The sequence below is a fragment of the Erpetoichthys calabaricus genome, chromosome 1 (assembly GCF_900747795.2).
Source record: "Erpetoichthys calabaricus chromosome 1, fErpCal1.3, whole genome shotgun sequence".
NCBI classification, from domain to species: domain Eukaryota; kingdom Metazoa; phylum Chordata; class Cladistia; order Polypteriformes; family Polypteridae; genus Erpetoichthys; species Erpetoichthys calabaricus.
The window spans coordinates 79,877,843-79,905,152 of record NC_041394.2 but is presented as its reverse complement, the minus strand read 5'-3'; the positions used below and the strand labels follow the sequence as shown (position 1 = coordinate 79,905,152).

Below are 27,310 nucleotides of genomic sequence, written 5' to 3'. Positions count from 1 at the left end.
ATAAAAAATACCCGTTTTTTCATTTATTGCATTATTTTACGTTTCTTATACAAGTGTCACACAACCCCCCAAACAGAAACACTGAAATTTTTCTTTCTTCTGACTTTCCTTGTAGTTTTTTTTTTTTTGCCTTTTTTTATTTCCTGCAGATTTCAGTCTTACTTTTCACTTATTGCTCGTCAACATTTGAAAAACATCCATTGGAATTTAACTCATTGTCACCCTCCTATAGAAACGGCAGACATGAAAAAATGATAACAGTTCATATTAGAAAAAAAACTAAATTTTTTGCAGCTCTCGATTGCAGCAAAAAGAAAAAAAGACGTTGGCAGTGAATTCGGAATTTCGCTATCGACGCTGGCAACTTTCTTGAAAGACCGAGCAAAAAAAGAAGAAAAATTTTGGCTTGCAAAACTTATGTGAACTGCTGCATTGGAAGACGTCGAAAAAGCAGTTTTTATGTGGTTCAGTGATGCGCGTTCAACAAACATTCCTATTAATGCGGCACTCATTCAAGGTAAATGTGAGGTTTGTAAACTCTCTTGGGACCTCCCTCAACTAGACGACATGCCGAAGAGCACCCCGAAGTCCAAACTTCGTGTCTATGGAAGACTGTTTATCTGTTGCTGGGGCAACAGCCGGCTTAAAGCTGTGCTGAGTCTCTCAGCCAAAGCAAACAGAAAAGATATCTATGGGTGATATGCAAGGAACATTGTAAATGCAGGTAACATGTAACTTGATCACTGATCTGCTGTGTCTGTGTATAGCAGAGTGGCAGATCACGCTGCAATAAATAAGTGTGCCGTTCCTGTTTCAAGCTGAATAAAGCTGGTTTTGCTAAAGTACTGAGACTCAACCTCGTGTTTTGGGGAGCAAGACAGGGACTTTTAGTGCGACCCCGATCTTTTATGATTTGCTTCTGTGTCGCTTCACTGCAGCGCTACGAGTCTGTTGTTACCCTGCCCAACAACGGTCAAACAAGCTTCCACAGACGCGGCAATCGCGCTTCAGGACGCAATTCAGCGTGTCGTTCCCATTGAGTGGGGGGGTCTCAAGAGAGTTCAGAAACCTCACAATATGAAGGAAAAAAAAAAAAAAGATGATTCTGATTGATAACTGTGCTGCCCACAACATGCTTCCACATTTAAATAAAGTTCCAGTTGAATTCCTCCCACCCAAGTGCACGGCAGCGCTTCAGCCATTGGATTTGGGCATCATTCGGACCTTGAAAGTGTTATCGCAAGGAAATGCTGAGAAAAATTCTCGTCAAAATAACTTGTAGGCAGGAAGAGATTAAAATTAACGCAAAAGAAGCTATTGAAATGATTGCAAACGCCTGAGCGCAAGTTAAAGAAAGCCTTTAAAAAACCTTCCGTTTCATTCTCCTCCCCCTCCCTTCCTGCAGCCCAAAGATGTCAAATTAAATGGTGAGTACAATATGAAATTGTTGTTTCTGGTAGGTGTGAAAACATAAAAAGATGTAATTGAACAAAATGTATGTGTGTATAGAAAATAGGACAGAGTGATGAAACTTGTTTGTGTTTTGCGTACGTGACAAGAAGCATGTATACTTTCTGGAAGTTTTCTTTTGATGATGTGTGTGACAAGAAAATATACCTTTAGGGTAATGACTTTACAAAATTGGAAAAGTACAATGAGTCAGGATGCTATTTTTTGCTTACGTGGTCAACGATCAGGAGATTAGAAAGGTATAAAAGAACAAGGACATCTGCGCTCGAGGCAGATGAAGCGCGGTGTCCTGGGACTGTGTTTCTCTGACATTTTACCCTTGCCTGGTATGTATTAATAAAAGGTTTTGACTAATTTTAATTTTCTTCTCTGTCTTCAGTCACAAAAAGTGTCCACAGTTTTTGGCGCCCGGACGTGGGGCAAGAGACGGCCGGTCGACTCCTCCGGCGAGACCATTTCAGTGATCCGTCTTAACAGCGGACTGCCGTTAACTTGAGATATCCGGCAGCAGAGCATGCAGCTCCGGCAAAAGTTAGGACTGCCCTGTCCTGAAACAGTTCTTGCGTGAGGAGCCCCTGGTCTCCTCTTTGCTACATCCACGGTGACTGAACGGATTTCCAGACAGAGCTTGCACACTTCCAGATTTCTCAGGCTTAAAAGCTCGCCTTTTATTAAAAAGGTAAATGTAAATTGTTTTCATTCTGAAGGGCACAAACCACGTTAGATTTCAGCCGTTAAACGTGCAAAAATGTCGGTACACCAGATAAATAAGCGCAACATATTATCAGTTGTATTGTATGCTTACAATACATATAGAAATGTGTTAATCGTTAACTAATAGTATGGGATGGTGTTTTTCGACTCGCGCCTTGATTTAAACGATTCCATGTCTTGGTGGGTTTGCGTAGCTTATTGTCAATATCTTTAAACCTGTTTTTAAAACTTATTGACTGAAACGGGCTTTCACGAAAAAAGTTAGGGCTTTGCTACAGGATACACCCTCCACTAGTTATTGAAGTAAAAATAAAAGGTATATATTTCTGTTTTATTTAAACCTTTTAAGTTCGTATGCATAGCCCCATTTAGCTGTTTTAGTTTTTTTTTTCTTTCTTCAGTAATATTTAATCTCCTTAAAGAAAAACAACATATGCATTTTACTTTTTTTGTATCTCTTTAGTAATATTTTAGTGTAAAAGGATAACCAGTATTTAAACCTTTTATGTTACTTTATAAAGTTATTTTACACAATGTTGAAAAATTTATAAGAAAGCTACCTATTTTGGCAGCTGCTACTTTAATTTTCAATGAAATGAAAAAAGCTCTCCAAGAGAAAACCTCAAAGAAGAAGAAACAGTTTGCACTATCTAAAAAGGAGAAACCCTCATTTATAAAGGTTTGCTGCAGATGACTTAACTGAAAATAAATGAATAGTTCCTATGTGTATAATACATATTTATCTATTTGACTTATGCCTTTATTCCAGCAACTTGCAACATCTGAGGTACAATTTGTTACATTACTTTTGTTTTTTGCAGCACAGGCAGGTGAAGTGACTTCCTCAGGGTCACACAGTGGTGTCAGTACCAGGATTTGAATTGACAAGCTCCGGGTTTGCTGAACTATTACTGAAGAAAGAAAAAAAACGAAAACGGGCAAATGGGGCTATGCATACAAATGTCCATCCATCCATTATCCAACCCGCTATATCCTAAATACAGGAGCCAATCCCTGCCAACACAGGGCACAAGGCAGGAAACAAACCCCGGGCAAGGTGCCAGCCCACCGCAGGGCGCACACACCCACACACCAGGGACAATTTAGAATCGCCAATGCACCTAACCTGCATGTCTTTGGACTGTGGGAGGAAACCGGAGTACCCAGAGGAAACCCAGACAGACACGGGGAGAACATTCAAACTCCACGCAGGGAAGCGAACCCGGGTCTCCTAACTGGCACCTTTCACTGCGCCACCATACCGCCCGCATACAAACTTAAAAGGTTTAAATAAAACAGAAATATATACTTTACTTTTACTTCCTTAACTTGTGGAGGGTGTATCCTGTAGCAAAGCCCTAACTTTTTTCATGAAAGCCCCTTTCAGTCAATAAGCCTTAAAAACAGGTGTAAAGCTAAACTTGCAGCACCGCTATTCAATTAAACTTGCCTAATGCCTCTCCTAAGGGGAAATACTGTGGGATCTGGGCATCCGTCAAAGTACCAATCACAGGCCCGATTAGAAAGCGGGAAGCTGTGATTTGTCGTCTCCCCTCCCATGTAACAATCACAGCCCATGTTACAACGCACTATGTATGTATGTGTAAATATATGTTGATATGTGTATATATATATATATATATATGTGTGTGTGTGTGTGTGTGGATGTGTATATGTATATATATATGTAGATATGTGTATATGTAGATATGTATATGTATATATATGTTTACATAACCTCTTTAACACACTACTTCTCCGCTGCGAAGTGCGGGTATTTTGCTAGTTACAATTATATTTAGGTTCATCTTAATTATCTTATAAATTGTAAGAAGACCCATGTCTTGTGATCTCAATGTATATACTATAATTATAAGTACTGTAAGGTACAGAAGGGCAAAGCTATTACGAGTAAGATTTGAAAAGCCTGACACTAAAGTGTTTATACAAATCATTTATATAAAAAAAAAAAAAAAAAAAAAAAAAAACAACAACTAAACTGCAACTAATTTGGAAAAATACATCTTGGATATGTTGAAATGATGGATAAAAGATTAGGTCATTCAGTGTGTTTAGATGCACACACAAAACCAGGATAAGGTGTAGGAACCTGGTTTCTGGAGTTCTCCTTTGGCAAAATGCATAAACATCATAAAAGAGAGTTAAACGCTATCACTGAATCGAAAAGGAAGCATAAAACCGGTGATAATTTGGTGTATTTTATTAATACATTTAGTTCTTTGTATGCTGTGATGTAAAAAACATGTGTCCCCTTTTTGTATCTTCATTCCGTGCCCCCGATGATCTGCGGAGTGTACACTGGGCTAATGTGTAACTCAATAGCACTGTTTCAACATATCTATACCAAATACTTGGATGAAAACTAAACTGATACTTTATACGTTTCTGTTACTTCATTGCTTGCAGTACACTCTTTTCATTTTGCTGTGCGACAGGGCTCTGCAAATGAGCGATACAACAGTATATGTATTTCTTGCCTTACAAGTGGTGCTTGTAATAACAAACAGTGCAGGTCTTTTTACTTGAATAAATATTGTGTTAGGCTACATATTACTTAAACAAAAAGTAATTGGATTACTAACACAACTTACTTTTAATGTGTTACCCCAACACTGCTCCAGAGATTCTACTGTTGAACTTAGTATAGAATACTAATTTAATGATTTATTAAATATTAGGACAGATTATTTTAACCATGGGAAGGAATAATGGGATTGCTCAAGCAAAGGCCTTCTGCTCTGTACTTGTAATATTTCTATTGCACTATTATATTGTACTGAGGATTACTTGTGTTCTGTTCTGTGTATTGTATTGTATTTAACACTTTTTTTTTTGACACCCACTGCACGCCCAACCTACTTGGCAAGGGGTCTCTCTTTGAATTGCCTTTCCCAAGGTTTCTTCCATTTTTTTCCCTACAAGAGTTTTTCCTTGTCTTCTTAGAGAGTCAAGGCTGGGGTGCTGTGAAAAGGCAGGGCCTGTTAAAGCCCACTGCGGGACTTCATGTGTGATTTTGGGTTATATAAAAATAAATTGTATTGTATTGTATTGTATATGACTCAGGACATTTATTTTGTAGATGCAGAGTGCAACGGACAAGCGCAAACTACAAAATCCTTAACTGTAACCCAGTAAAAGGTTTAAATGGCCATATGACCTGGTTATTCAGGAAAAATCTGCATGTGTTAACAAGGTTTTTCAGAGATCAATAACCAGGTTTCTCTAACTGGAATAAGGGTTTATACTGCTTGTAAACCAGGTTTCTGTGAATAACTGGGTGATTATGGTACAAGTAAAAACTGTGTCAAAAATAACCTTTCTATGTAAAGTATGCCAAACCAAACTAAAGAGTCTTGCATTGTGTAACTATAAGTAGAATTTGTACGGGTTATTCAGACTTCTTTAGTTTTTTTCCTCCAAGTACAAGAACAAATGATTTTCATTGATCCTGCGTTTACCTGTTTTAACAGTTCTTGACATAATAACAGTCACATTCAGATTTCTGATTGATTGATATATATTATAAAAAAAATTCCTGGGAGAGAAAGACTAGGGAGACGAGACGTGATCTTCACGTGAAGATCACGGAAGACACTTAAAAGACCTGTGAGATGAAAGAGATTGGCCACGGAGCGTCTCACGGGGACCTTAAACATGGGACTTTGTGCCAAGAGATTGACCCAGGACCGTCTTGCAGGGACGTAGAACATGAGATTTTTGCAAGACAACACCATACTTATAACAAATATCAAATAAGACCAATGGCAGCAAAACACTCAGTTGTGTAAAGGCTTTGAGCACACACAGATCCAGGGCTCTCAGCACATATAAAGTGTATATGGACAATCAGTTACAGATGAAATGTCGACGACTAAGCGAAGAAGAAAGAGCAGTGCGGAGAAAAAAGAGACTCAAAAGCGTTGGAGTGAAAAAAATGCAAAAAAGAAAAAGAATAATCTAGGTGCAAATTCAAGGAAGGAAAGTAATTATCAGCCCAGAACAAGTGGAATTGAAAAAAAAAAAAGCACGTCCAATCAGGCTCAGAATTAAAAGACAAAGAGTAAAAGACAAAGTAGAACTTCATAAAGATATTCAAAAACGTTGGCGCTATACACATGCAGAGCAGGTTAGAGATTATGAAAGCAGTTGAATTCGAAAGGCTCAAAAAAAAAAAAAAAAACGTTGGCACGATACATATGTAGAGAACGTTAAGAATATGAAAGCAGGAAAATTAGAAAGTATATATATAAAAAAAAAAGTAAAGATCGCAGTAGCGGAAACAAACAGAAATTATTACTCAAAAAGATGGAAAATAATCACCACGGACCAGGTGTCATTGAAAAAAAAAGCCAGACAAAGCGAGGTCAGAAATAAAAGACAAAGAGTAGAAAACAGTGTCATAAAGAGGTTAAAAAACAAGGGGGCTAAACACATGCAGAGCAGGTTGGAGATAATGAAAACAGTGGAATTCAAAAGACTCAAAAAAAAAGTAGGCACGAAACACATGCAGAGCAAGATACAGAATATGAAAGCAAAAAAAATTATTAACTGCTGATGATGTAGATTGTTTTGTCTGTACTAAAATTCCAAACAGAGAAACCTATCCTGAATTATGGTACAAAGTCATTTAAAAGATTCAACATGTTGGGACTCGAAAGATTCCAAATATTGTTTTTACCGAAGTTCTGTAATAAAAGTGAAACTAATGAAATAGCAACAATTCAAAGAAAAAAAAAATCTTAAAAGTGTGTATCCGGAAAACCAAACACGGCGGTTGGTGAGCAAAGCGAGCAGGGGGCAAAGCTATAGCTAATATATAGCTAACTGCTCTCACATGAAAATGAAAATCACATTTCTGAATAAGATAACATAATGACAGTGCACACAGAGAAATGTGGATCTTGGACTGAATCCTTAAAAACCTTTACAGCAAGTGCAGACAGGAAAATAAGAAGTGCTAGCATCTGACTTCCTTATATACTGAAAATAATTTAAATCACTAAAAAGAATGCAAGATTTTTAAGACTATACCATATTTGTTACCAGTTTTCCCAAAAGCTATGGAAAATATTAACATAATGGCTTAAGCAATTCCAGAACCACAGGATATTAAATATCACCATCAATACAATAATAATAAAATACTAGGGGGCTCTGCCCCCTGTTCACTTAGCTCACCAACCCCCATGCGGGCACTATGCGCTAGCCACTTCGTGGCTCTGCCACTCGTGTATGGGGAAGTGGATGTACAATTTAAACAGATTGCTATTTTCATGGGAATTGTTACATATGCATAACAGACCTGACTATTTTACATTACAGCGAGTAATTAACCATAGTAAAAAATTGTAAAACGTAATAAATTGAAAGAAAATTATGTTTCATGTTGGGTTAGAAGTATTCATTGCATTATACGTTTTCATTCTGTTTGGCTTTGAAATTAACATGCAAATACTTTTTAAACTTACATTTTTACTGTAAAACTTCAGTAAAAACAATACAGTGGAACCTCGGTTCACGACCATAATTCATTCCAAAACTCTGGTCGTAAACCGAATTGGTCGTGAACTGAAGCAATTTCTCCCATAGGATTGTATGTAAATACAATTAATCCATTCCAGACCGTACAAACTGTATGTAAATATATATATTTTTTAGTTTTTAAGCACAAATATAGTTAATTATACCATAGAATGCACAGCGTAATGGTAAACTAAATGTAAAAACATTGAACAACACTGAGAAAACCTTGAACAACGGAGAAAACTAACACTGCAATAGTTCGCGCTATAGTGCTAGGAACCACTCGCTAAAAACACTTTTTTTAATGAGTTTTAAGAAAAGGGGAAAATGAACATTTGAAAAATCCGTAATTTAATAAACCACCAAGAAAAGAAACAATGCAGGCTACAAACCGATCACTGTAAATAGAACTAAAAACAAAAACAAGCCTTCTCTACCTCCTGCGCCTGTGTGTGTGTGCGTGCGTCTCTCTTTTGCGAGCCTGGAGCGCCTGTTTGTGCGTCTCTCTAGCGTGCTCCTGTGTGTGTGCGCGCGCCTCTCTCGCACATGCTCCTGTGTGTGTGCGCAGCTCTTTCTGTCGCGCTGCCTGTGTGTGTGCCTCTGTCTCTCGTGCTGCCTCTGTGTGTGTGTGTGCGTGTCTGTGTCGTGCTCTCTCTCTTGCTCGCTGCACAGGAAATGCACAGGGAGAGACTGAACATGTACAAACCGAAAGGGAAACTGGCTTGTTCGTATACCGAGTGTGTGGTCGTGAACCGAGGCAAAAGTTTGGCAAACTTTTTGGTCGTAAACCGAGTTGTACGTGTACTGAGACGTTCGTGAACCGAGGTTCCACTGTATTTGGAATTAACTTTTCGTCAATATCGCTTTGAATTTTGATTCCGTGTTTGCAGTTATACATTGTGACAACACAACGTATAACTGCCCGTGAGTGAATATCTTTTCTTTCTCTCTAATAAATAAACCAACTTTTTCGAATGTTTGTCCCTGTGATTTGTTAATTGTCATAGCAAAAGTAATTCTAACGGGAAACTGCAAACATTTTAATACGAATGGCATATCAAGTTCTCCTTTAGAGTATAATGTTTTCCGCGGAAGATGTACTACATTACCTTTCTTGTCGCCTGTTAAAATTTTACATGTCAGAATTGTTTAACCAATTTTGAAAACAACTAATCTTGTCCTACTGCATAGCCCATCACTCATGCATAAATTACGTGTGGACGAAAAAGGCACACTGAAAAGCAGACAGATAATATTTTCTCAATTCACTTTATTTATTCATTCGGAGTCGCAGTAAGTAGAGATTCAAAACAGTATAACTTATTGCCGCAAAGCTCAATTGAACCCTGATCAAAAGCCAGGAGGGGTTTTTTATACTTCAGCATCTCATGATTAATAAGACAGAAAGAACATCCTTATCAAAACAGTAAAGTTAAACAATATGTCTGTTGAGCTAAGCATTATCTGTGTTTTGGAAGCTAAGCGCAGGAGAGACGTCTTTGCATAAACTTCATGTACTTTCTGCAGCCTTGTGACCTTGTCCCTGAAACATTCACTCTGAGAAAGGGAAAACAAGAAACAGCTTACATTTTATTCATCTGGACACTATTTCTCCTGAACCCTGGAATAACATATTTTTGTTAGTTCATAAGCCAAAGCGTCTCTCACTGGCAAGTTACAAAATAGTTATAGTAAAAATTCTAATTTACTAAACACAAAGAAATACATGGTGCTGAGGAGAACATTCTTCTTCTACATACGCAAAAACATTACAATACATTCTTCTTTCAACAGTAACTTGGTCGGTGGAACACCGGATGGTGTTAACAGTTGTAGATATTCTACGGGATATTGTAAGTTGTTCTCATCTTCCTCACAATCACCACCAACTGTTTCAGCATAGTCTATTGATATGCATTTAACCAATTTGCCGTGTAACCGATTGACAATTTTTGCATAAATTCATTTGACTTCATCATTTCTCTGTGCTTGGATTGCCCGTGTACTCATTTCTTCTGTTGATAACTCTTCTGGATGAAATTCTTCATTATGATTTGAACATAATAGTCTTATTTTATTGGGAACTTAAATTGAGGAAAATGTAAAAATTAATAAGAACTGAGAGCGCAGGAACTGTATCTGACAAAAACATTCACACAAATGAGAGCCATGGGTGTGGGATGTTAACCGTAAATGGTTGAGAGGAGGGTGGGACTTCGTAAATTCTCTTAGCAATAGTCTCATCTCGTGGGACTTGAAAAAAATCTCTTGGAAATACTCTCGTCTCAAGATTTTTTTTTATAATAGAGAGATATATATTCATCAAAACAAGTTATAAGATTACTTTCATAATGGAAGCTGGATGACCCAAAGTTACTTCCTGCTCATAATCACTCTTTTTTGTTAGCCAAAGACATATTTCTAAGAAAAGCTTGTTATCTTTCATAGTGAGATATTTAACTAAAAAAAAAAAAACCTACCTCTGAAGTCTTGTACCCTAGCAAGAGGTATGTTGCCATGACTTCATTATATTTTTGGTTTACCAGAGAGTCCTGAATTTCTTCTTGAGAGTAGCCCATTTGAATCATGATATCTGAAGAGAATAAAGAAGAATGTAATCAAAGTAGAAGTCAGAGCAGGATGTAAAAACAGCAAATTTACAGTATGTGTGGAAAGCAGACAGATGAAAAATATACTTGATAATAAACATAATAATAACTTCAATATACCATTTTCCTTAATGATAAATAGATAATAATGACTTCAATATACCATTTTCCTTAATGATAAATAGAACAATCAGTCCTTCTTTTTAAACTTGTCACACAAGTTCTCAGTTTAATCCAGAATAGATCAGTACAGATTGCGAAAATAACACTGTTCTTTTTCCTTTTTTTTTTTAACACTGCTAAATGTTCACCGTTTCATCGGTCATAACTTGCACAGATTGTACTGAAATGATGTTTTTCTACCTCAGGTAAATATATACTAAAATTAATTAGTATAAACTAAAATTAATTTTAGTATAATTAAAATTATACTAAAAACACTACAAAGCTTCAGAAGAGAAAACAGACTTTTTGGAAAAAGCAAAATTGATATATTTTATGAAGACACAATATTTATAAATGGCACATCATATTAAATTACTTCAACGTAAAATTCAGCATCAGCTGTTTAACTTTTGATAAAGTAACTGTGCAATACATCTTTCCTCACATGTTATAATTTGAGAATGACTGCAGAATAAAGAGGCAGCATAAAGAAGAGGGACACCTCACGCCTGGACAAACTGGTGAGGAAGGCAGGCTCTATTGTAGACACGGAGCTGGACAGTTTGACATCTGTGGCAGAGCGACGAGCGCTGAGCAGGCTCCTGTCAATAATGGAGAATCTACTGCATCCACTGAACAGTATCATCTCCAGACAGAGGAGCAGCTTCAGCGACAGACTGCTGTCACTGTCCTGCTATACTGACAGACTGAGGAGATCATTCCTACCCCACACTATGCGAATCTTCAATTCCACCTGAGGGGGTAAACATTAACATTATACAATGTTATTGTCTGTTTTACCTGCCTCGCACTCTCCACCTTGCATTTTTTAACTTGCACTGCATTTTTATCACTCTTTAATTAATATTTTTTTATCAGTATGCTGCTGCTGGAGTATGTGAATTTCCCCTTGGGATTAATAAAGTATCTATCTATCTATCTATCTATCTATCTATCTATCTATCTATCTATCTATCTATCTATCTATCTATCTATCTATCTCCAAGTTATTTTGCCAAAGTTGGACTGGGCACATATAATATCTCATTTTCTGACCAGGGAAGTGTAGACAGCATATCATGACACTGACAAGCAGAACGCTTCTAACTACATTTGATCAACAGGCTAAATCCTACAGAGACTGGTGATTCAATATCGAGCACCCAGTACATGCCCAGTGAACATACAGGCCTTGTCGGAGACAGAAATTCTTCAGCTCAGAATGCATTTGACATCTGGGGTAGACTATCCTGATGGTTGAAGCCGAGGGAGAACAAAAACGTGGAAGAGGTTGTAACCTGTGATTATTTAATAAATGCTCTTCCAGAAAAGCTTCATCCACCAAAGGAACTGGACAAATATGGACAGTCTCATTGGAACCCTCCGTAGTCACTGATTGGCTATGCTCACTGAATTATGGGGAGAAAGACCCGCAGAAAAGGCACAACCTTACATACTCCTCCTGCCCTGAAATGGGGAACAGTGATCAAATTCTGGGGGCTCATCCTAAAGACAAATCACCACCTCTTTTATGCTGCTATAAGTGCGGTGAGTGAGGATCCATCGCTCCGCAAAGTGCTTAACAGGATGAGCTGAAGGAATGTGGATGAATCAAGGGATTAAGTTATTGTACTTTAGCAGTGTCTTACCTTCTCACTCTGCACTGTACGGGTAGAGTTGCAATTAACAGTTATAAAGTCACCATTTTAATAGACTGCAGCAGCAACATTTCCATTGTCACCTGCTGATATATTCTTCCACCACAATGGATTCAAGGAAAAACCTGTACAACCTGCGTCCACAGGGAAACTTGTTGATACAGGATTGCATCCCAGGTCATTATGTGCTCTAGGAAAACAAGTAGGATACAAGCGGCTATAATATGCAGTCCTCCATATTGAGTTAACCTTGGGTGATACTGATGTGACATAAAGGCCGTAAGAACTCAGCTGTTTCCCAGTAAACATACAGGCCACACAGTATGATGCCGAGGATCTCCTGACATCTATATCAGATTTGTTCGAGAAGGCATCATGGAGGAAAAAAAAAACGCATGCACAGGATAACCTGGAACCGCAGGATCAGTTGCACTTTACTTTTAGGCAACTGCTAGGCTCCTTTAAACAAGAACAACAGAATGAAGATTTCTTTAAAATTTGCTAGAAATGCTGTGGTGTCAGTAAATGGACAACCTACCGCTAACCCTGTACCACAGAGGCAGCATTTCATATTGAAAAACGCCACAGAGGCAGCATTTCATATTGAAAAACGATCTATTGTATGGATGGCACTTATTTTTGCAAACATACTGTTGGGAATATCTACGTACTGGCATGCATCCAACACCTAGCAAACCATTTGGGGACCAAGGAAACATCGGATGCGCTTCTAAGGGACATGAGTAAATGAGGAGGTTTACTGATTTTGTGCTTCTTGCCCAGAATGCCAACTTCGACCGATTCCTTGGAAGGACAGTGCTCTGCTCATTTCCCTGCTGCTTATTGATATTACCATCGAGCAAACCCAGGTTGACATCGTTGGACCCCTCAAACCCTACATTAGAGGCTATAAATACATTCTGGACCTAATTGATTATACCTCCATGATACAATGCCTTTGCAACATGCCAACTGAAAGAATATCTCACAGGAACTGGCTGTGGTTTTTGCGTGAGTAAGCATCCCGAAAGAAGTTCTTATGGACTAAGGGATGCCTTTCAACCTGGATACATTCAGAAAGGTTGCCAAGTTGCTCAAAATAAAACATCTGAAAACTTCAATATCACCTCAAATTGGTGATTTAGTGGAAAGGACCAATCAAACTCTTAACACTATAAAAACTTTAATAACGAAAATGAAAGCAACTGGGATCAGCGCTAGGGCTGTTTATCAAAACTGATGCCTCGATTCAATATCGATTTTATCTTCACTGAATTAGCATTCACTAATACATTTGAAGAGCTGGCTTTTTTAGAGATTACTCAGCCAAGCAAAGAGAACATTAATATAATGTGACAAATTTCAGTAACACCTTATTTGAAAGGTACCTACATAATGACTTCATAACATGTGCATAAGTATGGAATGACATTTAAGAAGAAATATTTGATTAGTAATGAACAGTTAACATCAGTATTTGGAAGATATGGAACAAAATCATTTTTTTCACAGCATTGCACTCATTCAAAATTGTCCATAGGTTAACTAACATATGTACTGCCGCATCATATAATGTATGAGGTGTTCCTTGCTTTAATATAATGCAATGGCATCTACTTAATAAAATAACTATATCAATTTGAGAATATTATAAATTGATCAAATATTGCTTCTTAAATAGTAAGCATGTTATTCAACAACTTATTTGTGTGATATAAATCCCCTTATAGACACCCTCCAACGAACCTTTTAGCCAAATTTATTCCTCTATTGAACATTTAAAATAATCATGAATTCGTCAAAATTAAAGATAATGTGGGAAGACTCGTGTCTTTCTATAATTCAGCAAGCTGCACGTATCTTCAGTTGCTCATTGTAGCAGTCACGTTAACAAGTCTCGAAAATGTGTCCTCACAGTTTCTCCTCAGATAAAAAGGAGGTATTTTAAAAAGAAGATCTAGAGCTGATGCTTGTTGACAGTGATGCTGGTTTAATGGAACATAAAAGAATAAGAACTGGCCATCATGACTGACAACTCTGCTAATATGATCCGTGTGGTACAGCTTATGGAGATACTTCATATCAGCTGCTTTTGCTGCTTTCAGACTCGTTTTGATATCGCAGGCTGCTCTGAAAATTCCAACAACTTGCCGCTTGCTTTGCCAAGCGAGGTGTGTTGCTAACTTTCTCCACCATAGTGGTTCAACTAGCCTCATGCTTAAAGAGAAGAAACATTTATTGGGCTTGCTACCACACAGACCTGTGATCGATGCAGTCACACAATGTAACAGTGCATTGAAAATGCTAGAAAGGTTTTTGGAACAAGAGCCAGTCATCTCAGAAGCACTGCATATAAGTAGCGTGCTTGCTCCCAGCGTGACTGGCATGCATCGCGCTTGCCTGCAACACATCTGCCACATGTGCAGTGTCATTTTTTAATGTACACATTTATGCATATTTTAGTCATTTAATTATTGCTACGTTCAGTAAAGTTTCTGTCAACAAAAAATAAGAACCAGTTTTAGTCAACTAAAAGTAAATTAGTCAAAATCAGAGGGATATCTTGTTTAACATATGAATATCTATCTATCTATCTATCTATACGCAGAATATACTGTACCTCTAAACTATCATACTAACAAGTACACTAATGAGCCAGACCAGATATAGTGATTATTGAACATAAAATGCAGAGTAGGTGTAGAAAGATTTACTCCAATATATCTTGGTGAGATAATGGCAGTTCTGGTCTGCCATCACAATTTTCTGGCCTTCAACATGCCTTAATTAGATGGTTTTAAGATCTGACCAAAAAAGGCTGGACCAACCAGCAGACATTTAATTTCAGCATAGGATTTATAAAGAATGAGATCATCATGGCAATATCTGGCGATATGTACATTTTAAATTTATTCTCAGGTATATATTAACTGAAAAATACTGCTTAAAAAATACTAAAAATAAAAATTCAAATATTATACAGTATCTGTTCTATTAAATTAGTGAATTCTAGAATAATTTGGGATACTTACATTTAAACAAACCCTTAAAAGCTGTTTTTGTAACAAAATACTTTTAAAATCTGGTTTGTCAGAGAATCACTCTGTTAGGTTTGCAACATTTGCTATTGTAAGATTCAGATTTACGTCATTAAATTGTTAAACTCACTAAAGATTAACATTTCACAGATAAGTCCAATTTTTACATTAATCCAATATTTCAGAATTCTTGTAAAAGAGCCTTTGCTGTGCTGTTTCCAAAGTGTGTAAGTGATCAGACTTTATTATTGCTTAGCCTGTATGCAAATCCAGAATGACTAAAATTATCTGTAGTCAATTAATCATAACTGAGAGACTATTATATTCATTAACATATAGGGCTGCACGATAACAGAAAAAATGATTATCACGATTATTTTGCTCAAAATTTTTATCACGATTAATAATGACGATTATTCCTTTGGTAAATGAAGTCTGTGACCAAAGCAGTGTAGCCTCGGCCAGTTATTCACAGATGCTGCCCTAATCATATTAGCTGCGTTGTCCGTTGTGATGCACACAAGTCTTTCTTCCACCAAGCCCCAAGTGGACATCACTTCTTTGAGGCCCACTGCAATAAACTCTGCTGTATGGTCTTGTGGGAAAAACGAAGTTTGCAAAAGCTTGCTTTTCATCTCAAACTCGCTGTCAATAAAATGAACTGTCAAGCTCAAATACGGTTCCGCAGTTCTGCTTGACCATAAGTCGGTCGTGGCAGCAAAATATTCAAGGCTGAGCCTGAGAATTTCTCTTTCTATTTCTTTTCGGCATTTCGCATACAGTGAGGGCAGCGCAACATTGGAAAAATGGTTGCATGAGGGAATGCTATATCTTTTATCAAGTGTTGCGATCATTTTGTTAAACCCCTCACTGCTCACGGTGGTTATTGGACACATATCCTTGGCTATATGGTACGTGATCGCCTCTGTTATTTCCCGGTGTCTTTGCGAGCTAGGCAGATATGGTATTGCGTTGAACAATGTCCCTGATATTGTTGTCTGTGTTGTGGATGGCTGGTAATTTTTTGTTGTTGCTGTTTGTGCCTTCAGTCGTTGAAATTCTTGATAGTGTACTTTGTGGTGGCTTTTAAGGTGGTTGATGAGGTTTGTTGTGTTACCTTGGGACGTTTGGATGGAACAGGAGCAAAGTTTGCACAAGACTTGTACCTGATCAACATCACATTCCTCGAAATCGAAATAGTTCCAGACAACTGAGTATGACCCCTTTTTAGGAACTAACGATCGCACTTCTGCACCTTCCTCACGTTGCTCCGCCATCATATGTTTATTCTGACTGACTGTTATTGCTGCTATTGACTTCTACTGCTTCAGAAAGCGCTTGCAATCTAGACACAGTAACGTCATAGTGATGCAGTCCAATCCGTAAACTCAGCCATAAAAAACAGTTTGGTCTTTATACTGTAAAATCGCGACGATATTTATTAACTGATCGTGGGTCATAAATATCGTTATCATGAGAAAAAAAAGATTAATCGTGCAGCCCTATTAACATACCATTCTAATAGATGATATAAGTGCTTTCACCACATTCTTCACATTTTAGGGGTTATGCTCATAAATATTAGGTTGCCCTGATAAACCAAACAAATAACGCAAATTTAGCGTTTGCAGATTTGTATTCAGCAGTGAAGTAATGCTGTTTTGCAATACCGTATATGTACATATCAAATTAAGTGGGAGATGTGCTTCAAAAACTTCAAGCACTGAAATCTTAAATACATTTTAAGTTGGTATTAACAAATAGAGCAGCTTATTTCATCAATGATGCAGACAAGCCGAATAGCCACTTTGAAGTTTGCCTCGATCTGTATGTGCTACAACAGTTGTCATCTCTGCCACTGTGCCCGTATATGTAAGTGGATACGTGTGAGGTGTTTTCTCCCACACCCCTGAATGTATCCACCGGTTACAAAATGGATGGATGCGCAGATGAACATGTGTAGATGTGCTTATTACAATCAATGAATGAATACAAAGCTTCTGTTCCTTTATTGGGACTGCGTAGGACACTGTATTGAAAGCAATTAATACCCCCATCACTTCATCTGCTGCAACAAATGCCTGATGCTGCAAGCTAAACAATTACAACTCACATATGACTACTCTCTCAAATATACACAAATCTGTTTCTTAAGTAACTTGTAAAAGGATAACTCTGGCATTAACAAAATTCTGTGTGTGTCTGTGTGTTGGGTCTTTTTAGAAGAGTGGAGCAGGATTCTGGCTGATGTGACGACTTCCAGATGGCACCCAAACTAGTATTATCCAATTAAAAGCGTGCATGCAAGTTTTTAAAATTGAACCACTGCATTCATGTTTGGTATTTGTACTTGGGTACATTTATATGGTGATATGGTCATGAATATTCAAAAAAAGACATTTTCACAGTATACAAGGTTACCAATAGTCCGAGGCTAAAAGCGCATGCAGGATCACATAGTTTTAAGTTGATCTCAGATTTATAAAGGAATTTGGTGAGGCACAAGGCATGTGCAGTTTAAAAATCCAATTTTTTTGTGTGTATGCAGTCTTTGCCTTTTGAGCATAAGCAAAATTTTAGTATAGAATCTAAGCATGGTTTTATACAATTAACACTAAGCACCAATTTATAGGCTTTACTATAAATATATTTAGAACCACAAACCACATCTATCTTCCCTCAATGGTTTGCAATGTTTCCTGATCATTGATTACTTTGAAAACACTTTCAAGGCACCATCCAGCAATACCATTCCCAAAAAGGTTACAGGCATATTGACAACCACATTCACAATTTTTATATTTTCAATTAAAAAGAATGTCTGTTCAAAACTATTTACTTACAATCCTTGTTTGTTATATGATGGTGTACTGTATGAATGGCTCTATATAAAATAAATACCCTGAATTCTTAACATCCTTCAATTACAACATAGATCATAAGAAAATTAAGCAATGACTGCCTTCCTAGATCCAATTTCTCCCAATCCATGAGTGCACTGAGCCAGGGACCTTTTGCCTTAAAGCTTACTTATTCTTTAAATAAGAAACATCTGTAATTAATTCTGAAAAAGTCATTATGTATTTATGTTCTTCAGTTCACAATGGAAACAAAACTCAGAGTTTCTTTTTTTAAATTCTTTAACTATATAAAAATTACAAGGTCAAATGATTTAGATAGTGAGTGTCACCCATACATATTTTATATTGAAACTATCAAAACGAGCTCTGTCAGGTGCATCTTTACATCCAAAACTCCATGAAATTAACATAATACAAGAAGAAACAATATTTAAATCGCCTTTTAACAAAATGCATTTCAAAATAAATGGGTATAATTTATAAAAATCCTTAATTACATATAATATATAAAAGTTAAGAGTTTTATTTTTGCACATTTTATCAGGCAGATGAATTATAACCACAAATAAACATATATTAGTAGCACTTCCCCTTAAAACTGAAAGCAACAGCACAACATGAAATACATTAATTGCAGTAGCTTCCCCTATTACTAAGCAATAAGAGAGTCAATTAAATATTAAACCACATTAAACTTTCAATCAAATGGTCACTTCAGTAAGACTAATGCGGATGATCACATGCTACCACTGTCCTTAGCATTTTCATCCTGACATTTTAGGTATGCTTGAAATGCTACAAGAAGCAAGTTTTTTGTAATGTAATATACTACTAGATTTTCATGAATGATTAACTTTGCTTCTACAAACTGAAAACAGAACCATATCCTTGGCCACCTCTAATCCTAAACCAAGTCTTATGTACATAAGTAGCTAGTAATACAACCATTTGAGCACAAGAAGCTCTATGGTTAACGTGAGATGTGATTAATAAAGTGGATGTATGAATCTATTAGCAGCTTTCCTAAACTTAAATCCATCTGAACAAACTCTGTTCTTAAAACAGGCATGTAAAATGCTTATTTATTTTTCCTATCCAAATTCAAGAAGTCTGTGTCATTTCACAAACTCAAAATGAAATTTCAACTTTGGTGAGTAGTATCTGTTTACAAAGAGTACAATGCCACGTTGGTTTAAAATCATAACATCTGCCAACAGGCAGCTGTAAATTAATACAATGAAGATCCCAATCTGTGTACAACTTCCCGCAATGAGGGCTCTTTCAAAGCACTGTACTGTATGAACAAAAATGACCAAAATAATTATTACAGTTCGACTGTGGTTTGCTGAATTGCATTCTAGAAAGTATTAGGTGCCTTGACTAGTTATTGAGCACTATTTATCTGTACTCATTAAGTGAGCTTTAGGCTGTTGTGAAAATAAGCTCCTTTTGCATGCTGGTGGAAATGGAAGCTTCAAGTGAAAGCCATTTAACACTAGAATCCCTGAAGTCTATGAAAATATTCATAATGCCAGGCCATCTTAAATTCCCTCGCACCTTTTCATCAGCATCTTTGTTTTGCAAATGTGTCAATCAGCACAAGCAGCCTGCTTAGTCATACCACACCGAGGCAGCTGAAGTTAAGTCAGACACAAAATTCTCAGAACTGAAGTCTGAAGGTGTCTGGAATTGAAAGGGGTAAATAATATATTGTTATTTGGAATACATACATTTCATGTGTGTTCTGTGTCTACAACGATGAGTAAATGTACAATGACAGTAAATACAGTAAGAGTCAAGAAATGTTGAAAACATAACTAAAACAGAAACTTTTTCATATTATAGTAATAAGGACAAAATGTTGATGTGAAGTGTATAATGTCTGAAGACCTAAGTCCAAATAGCAAATAAACACTTTCACAAAAAGTATAACAAAACAAGCATGCTTTTATTCAAGAATATACTGTAACCAAAGAAAAGGAAGTTATTCAATTTACATGTTGCTGACAATGTGTAAAAAATGAAACCCAAATATCAATCGACAAAAATTGGAAGTGTCTGCTTAGGTGGTGCAGAGGTAAGAACTGCTGTCTCATAAACAAGAGGTTATAGGTTTGATTCTGAGTCCTACCCGCATTTACATTTTCAGTAGTGGGCTACTATTATTATTACTATTATATAATAAAAACACACATTTGATTGGAGTCTGTAACACCCAGTGAAACTTGCTACTTGTAAAAGTTTTTCTTCTAGGGGGCTTTGCCCCCTGCTCGCTTTGGTTGCCAACCCCCGCACCTGTGCTAGCCACTTTGTGGTTCTGTCAATCGCGAATGGAGATGTGAGTGTACAATTTAAACAGATTTTTATTTTCATGGGAATTGTTACATATGCATAATAGAACTATTTTACATTACATCAAGTAATTAACCATATTAAAAAAGAGTAAAACAATAATCTGAAAGAAAATTATGTTTCATATTGCGTTAGAGTTATTCATTGCGTAATACGATTTCATTCTGTTTGGCTTTCAAATTAACACGCAAATACTTTTTGAACTTACACCTTTACTGTGAAACTTCAGTAAAAACAATTCTTTCAATTAAATTTTCGTCAATATCGCATTGAATTTTGATTCTGTGTTTGGACTTTCATTGTGACAATGCAATGTATAACTGTCCGTGATTGAATTTCGTTTCTTTCTCTCTATTAAATAAAATGACTTTTTCGAATGTTTTGCTCTGAGATTTTTTAATTGTCTTTCCAAAAGCTATTCTAATGAGAAACATAACATTTTAATACGAATGGCATATCAAGATCCCTTTTGTTGTGTAATGTTATCCGCGGAAGATGTACTACATTACCTTTCTTGTATACATCCTCCTTTCTACAGTAATTTGTGCGGTGGAAGACCAGATAGTGTTAACGGTTGTAGTTATTCTTTGGCATATTGTAAGTTGATGCTTTCATCTTCCGCACGATCACCACCAACTGTTTGAGCATAGTCTATTGATACACATTTAACCAATTTGCCGTGTAACTGATTGACATTTTTGCCGTTAATTCGTTTAACTTCATTGTTTCTCGGTGCTAGGATTGCCTGTGTACTAATTTTTTCAGTTCATAACCCTTCGTGATGAAATTCTTCAATAAGATTTTGACATAATACGTCTTCTTTAATTGTGAACTTAAAGTGAGGAAAACGTTAAAATTTATAAGAGCTGAGAGAATAGAAAATGTGTCTATCAGAATCAGAATATCTTTATTGTCATTGTAACAAATACAACAAAATTAGGTGCAGTCCCTGTGGTGTTAAAATATAAATAAAATATAATTAAAAAAAAGGATAAAGGATAAGAAGAAATAAGGTAGAACACAAACATTCAACATAAGACCTTAATTGCACATGAACACTATTGCACAAGATGTCATCTATTGCACTGCTGCATTGGAGGTAATTAGGTAGCATTCAGTGCCCTAATAGCAACAGGGTAGAAACTGTTATTCAGTCTATTAGTCTTTGTTTTGATGCTCCTATATCTTTTGCCTGATTGCAACAGCTGGAACATGTCATGAGCGGGGTGTGAGGAGTCTTAAGATATTTTCTGCCATCCTGAGGCAGCGAGAGATTTGCAGTTCATCCAGAGAGGGTAAAGAACAGCCATTGATCTGCTGGGCAAGTATTTACAATCCGCTGAAATGTTTTCCTCTGCGCTGTTGTGCAGCCTGAAAACCACACGCAGAGGCAGTAGCACAGGATACTCTCGATAGAGCTGCGATAGAAGGACACCAGCAGTTTTTGGGGGATGTTATTTTTCCTGAGGATTCTCAGGAAATAAAGTCTCTGCTGAGCCTTCTTTGCCAGCTCAGCTGTGTTCACACCCCAGGACAGGTCTTCCATGATATGGACTCCCAGGAAGCGGATGTCTGACACCCTCTCCACACAGTCCCCTCCGATGTAGAGTGGTTTGATGTCCGTTTTCTTTTTCCTGAAGTCTACAACAAGCTCCTTGGTCTTACTTGTGTTCAGGAGCAGGTTGTTGTCAGTGCACCATGCTGTCAGCCACTCCACTTCGTCCCTGTAGGCGGATTCATTCTCCCCAGAAATGGGCCCCACCACAATGGTGTCGTCTGCAAATTTGATGATGGTGTTGTTGTGGTGGGTGGGGGCGCAATCATGTGTGTACAGTGAGAAGAGCAGGGGACTCAGCACACACCCCTGAGGAGAGCCAGTGCTGATGCTGATGGCCGAGGAAATGTGAGGGCCCACCCTAACCCTTTGTGTGTGGTCTGTCAGGACGTCTTTAATCCATATACAGGTGGAATACGGGAGTCCCAGGACTAGCAGCTTGCCCACCAATCTGTGAGTGATGATGGTGTTAAAAGCAGAGCTAAAATCAATAAAGAGGAGACTTGCGTAGCTGCCCTGGTGCTCCAGATGGGTCAGGGTAGCATGGAGAGCAGCAGCAACAGTGTCCTCAGTAGACCTGTTAGCCCTGTAACCAAATTGGTGTGCATCAAAGGTGGGAGGGATGAAGGACATGATATGACTCCAGACCAGCATTTCCCAAACTATGGGTCGCGACCCACAGCGAATATTGAGTGGGCCCTGAAACATAAGACTATATTCCGACCGATCGGGCTAACAGCCGGACGTCTTTTGTTTTTGTGACATTCTTTATCGCGTTGTGTTGTGTTCGTTAGCGTACGCCCTTATAATCTTTTTAAAAACAATTATTAACGTTTGAATATAATAATGGAAAAGTGGTTGAAACGGATAGCAAAAACTACGTCGCCGCCGCCGGTTGATTGTGATGAAAAGACAGAAGATGTTCTTATAAATGACAAAAGTGGCACTGAGGCTGACTTCCAAGCTCCCTCAACGAGTTCGCATGAATCGAAACGACGGAAAGTTGTAAGAAAATATGACCCTGAATATCTAAAGCTAGGATTCACTTGGAATCATGATACGATTGATCCGCGTCCTCAATGCGTGATTTGCTACGAAATATTAGCGAACGAAAGTATGCGCCCAAGTAAGTTGACGCGTCATATAGAAACGAAGCATTCCCATTTTACGAATAAGCCAGTAGATTTTTTTCAAAGAAAATTGTTGGATATGAAATCTTCAAAAAATATTGTTTCACATTTCATTAATATTAATGAAAATGCTGTATATGCCTCGTACCTCATTAGCTTAAGGATCGCCAGAGCAGGAAAGCCTCATACCATTGGCGAAGATTTAGTGTTACCATCGATTAAAGATGCTGTTGGAGCGATGTTTGGGGAAAAAGAAGTAAAGGAAGTCGAGCGCATACCACTGTCCAATAATACTGTTGCACGACGAATCGACGAAATGGCTGAATGGGCAGAGGACGAATTAATCCGGAGGGTAGTTTGTAGTAAATATTATACGCTACAACTAGATGAGTCTACTGACGTGCAAGGCCTATCTCAACTACTTGTTTTTGTGCGTTATATATGGCAAAACGACGTGCATGAAGATATCTTGTTCTGCAAGCCAATTAGTCGTGGAACGGCCGAGGAAATTTTCAATATAAAAGAGAAAGGTTTACAGTGGAAGAACTGTTTCGGTATATGCACTGACGGTGCGCGGGCTATGTGCGGGAAAAATAGCAGTGTCGTTACAAGAGTTCTTAAACAAAGCCCCTGTGCTTTGTGGACACACTGTAGCCTTCACAGAGAAGCACTGGTTTCAAAAGCATTACCTACTGATTTCAAAACAGTACTAAATACAGCTGTGAAAATTGTAAATTATATTCAAACAAAACCCTTACAAGCACGTTTATTTCAAAAGCTGTGTGAAGAAATGGGTAGTCTTCATACATCTCTTCTTCTGCATACGGAGGTACGTTGGTTATCCAGGGGGAAAGTACTGACACGATTAGTGGAATTACGCAATGAAGTTACAATTTACTTGGAAGGAAAAACTGAATATATTGAATCTCTACTGGACAAAGAATTCATTCTCAAGCTCACATACTTGGCGGATATTTTTTCGAAATTAAACGAACTCAATTTGTATTTGCAAGGTTCAAACGAATCAGACATTTTTGCAGTTCACGATAGAATTCGAGCGTTTATGAAAAAGCTTATGTTGTGGAAAAGTTGTATTGAGGATGGCAAGTATGATTGTTTTGAAACTCTTGAAACTTTTATTATAGAAAACCAACTGCAGCCAAAGACGAACATACTGTCTGCAATTTCCACTCATTTATCATTGTTAAAAAATAACTTTGATGCCTATTTCGGGGAAGAGATGAAAAAGCTCGACTCGTTGAATTGGATTTGTAACCCATTTCAAGACCGCCTACCAAGTAGTATGTCAACAAAAGCAAGTGAAGAACTCATTGATTTATCAGAAGATACGTCACTGAAAAATAGTTTCAATCGCAAGCAGTTAACGAAATTCTGGCTCTCAGTTGCTGGGAACTATCCTTGCCTGTTTGATGAAGCTATAAAAGTCCTCCTCCCCTTCAGTACCTCATATCTATGTGAGGCCGGATTTTCGGCTATGATCAGCATTAAAACTAAATACCGAAATAAACTGGACCTATCAAACTCACTGCGATTAAAAGTAACTAAAATTGAAGTTGATGCTAAAGCTGTAATGACAAAAAATAGGAAACAAATACACCCTTCTCATTGAAATAACAGTCCTTGTAGGTATTTAAGTAATAAAAAATTGTAACTTAAAGTTGTTTTTTTTCTTATTTGAAAAGTCCTTCATTCATATTGGTGACGCTTAAATTTCCATAGTGACTGTTTGTGAGCTAAAGTACAATATATGTTGTCTGTGATGATAACAAATTAATGTCAAATGAAAAAAATACTTTAAACAAAATAAACAGCCCGAACAAATAAGACACCATTAAGTAGTTCCGCGACTCGCTACTAGGGAATCTGAGCGTTACCAATATTTTATGCCCCCTTTTTAAGACGGCTAAGAGATGGGTCCCGAATTTGGCAGTTTTTGTTAGGTGGGTCGGAGCCCAGTCAACTTTGGGAACCACTGCTCCAGACCATTATCTCAAAACAGTTCATCAACACCAGGGTGAGCGCTACTGGCCGATAGTCTTTCAGGCAGGTTATGGGTGATTTTTTTGGTAAAGGGAGTAAGATGGAGGATTTCAGATAGGGAGGAACTGAGGCCTGGGACAGTAACAGGTTAAAGATCTTTGTAAAGTCCCCAGCCAGCTGCTCTGCACAGCTCCCCAACACACGTCCAGGGAAACCATTGGGACCTGCTGCCTTCCTAGGATTGACAGCCTGGAACGAGTGTCTCACCTCGTGTTCCTCCACCCTAAGGGAGGGTGATGTTGTTGTGAGTTGCTGTTGCGTGTGTAACAGCTGCCTCTGGTAGTTCCATCTCAAAGCAAGCAAAGAAGTGGTTCAGTTCCTCTGCCATTGAGGTGTCACCTTCAGCAGCTCCATTGCTGGTCCTGTAGTTGGTGAAGTGCTGGACTCCCTGCCAAACCTGCCTGCTGTTATTACTGTCCAGGTGCTCCTCAATCCTTCTCCTGTAGTCCCTCTTAGCCTTTCTGATGCCACTCTTCAGGCTGGACCATGTCATGCCGTAGAGAGCCTTGTCACTACACCTAAAGACAGTTTTCCTTTCTTTTAGCAGCCGCTGAACCTCTCTTGTCATCCAGGGCTTCTGGTTTGGATAGACACGGATATGTTTCTCCACTGTGACAGTGTCAATGCAGGTTTTGATGTAGCACAATACATTGTCAGTGTAGAGTTCCAGGTCTGGACTTTCAAAAATGTCCCAGTTAGTCCTGTTGAGGCAGTCCTGCAGCTACAGAGAGGCGTCATCAGGCCAGGTTGTGATGGATCTTTTGGTGGTAAGAGCAGATTTGCGGAGAGGGGTGTATGAAGGAATCATCAGCAGTGACATGTGGTCAGACTGGGCCAGGTGTGGAAGCTGTTTAGCTCTGTTGCCCAGCTTGATGTTTGAGTAGACCTTGTCCAGTATGATGGCTCCTCTAGTAACACACTTTACGTGCTGGTGGAGTTAGGGGAGAACTGCTTTTAAATCCACGTGATTAAAGTCCCCTGCGATAATGAACACTGCATCAGGGTAACGGCTCTGTTGGCTGCTCATGCTGCTGTATAAATGTCTCATAGCCAAGTTAGCATTAGCAGTTGGTGGTATGTGAACAGAGGTGATCATTATCACATTGAACTACTGCGGTAAATAGATGGAATATATGACTGTGAAATGTAGACCCAAGTCAGGGGAGCAATGGCTATCCACTATCACTGCACCCGTGCACCAGTTATTATTGCACACACACACACACTCCTCTGCTCTTACCAGATCTCTACTCCTGTTGTAGCGCAGCGATGTATAGCCTGTTAGCTCAATAGCCGAGTCCGGTATGCATGAATGGAGCCAGGTTTCCGTGAACACAAACAAGCTACTGTCCTTGATCATGCGGTCTGATGTAACCTGAAGCCTCAGTTCATCCATGTTATTGACAATAGATCTGGAGTTAGCGAGGAAAAGGTTTGGAAGCTGAGGTTTGTGAGGCTGTCTCCGTAGTCTAGCTAGTGTGCCGGCCCTGCATCCTCGCTTCTGCTTCCTCTCTCTGTGCTGCCTTTGTCGTTGGCCTCTGGGGATGGTAATCCACAGGGAGCAAGGTGTCCTGGCTATATCCACTGGAACGCTGTGTGAGTGAATGAATTCCGCCATAACACTCCCCTCACAGCAGACTCCGATCTTAAGAAGATCATCTCGGTTGTAGTATATGTTCGCCCAACAGGATGTAGAACGAACTAAAATCAACATACAAACACAAAACAAAACTCCAAAGCGGAGAGCACCGAGCCGCTGCAACTATGTGCACAGCCATTGCTGAAAAACACTGTCAAAAGCATTCACATCAATGAAAGGTGGTTGAAAATGGTTGAGAAGAGGGCGTGACTTGAAAAAATCTCATGGCCAAGGTCTAAACTTGCGGGACTTGAAAAAATATTCTAAAAAGTCTCGTCTTGTCACAGGATTTTTTTTATTATAATAGAGAGATATATTCAGTTTTATTCCATCAGTGATGTTCATGTGGTACAACAAACTTGCCTCTCTCTCTTTCCGAGTTGATGACGTTTGTCTTCTATCTTTTCACAAAAACAGCGATGACCACAGTTGGTGCTGTGGTCGATGCCTGGTCAGAACTATTTGTTGTACTGGCAATCAAAAATACAATGCCCCGTGACCGCTATCAGACTAT

General features: G+C 38.2%; 1 protein-coding gene across 13 annotated transcripts in view; it reads right to left on the bottom strand.

The window, feature by feature from the left end:
* Window positions 1–27,310, bottom strand: part of mark2b (MAP/microtubule affinity-regulating kinase 2b) — a 354,246-nt gene that overhangs the window by 69,073 nt on the left and 257,863 nt on the right. For all 13 annotated transcript variants that reach the window (XM_028802626.2, XM_028802582.2, XM_051932354.1 and 10 more), the window contains exon 11: window positions 10,209–10,321. In XM_028802626.2, coding sequence (XP_028658459.1) covers window positions 10,209–10,321 — 113 coding nt within the window. The remainder of the gene's footprint in view (window positions 1–10,208; window positions 10,322–27,310) is intronic.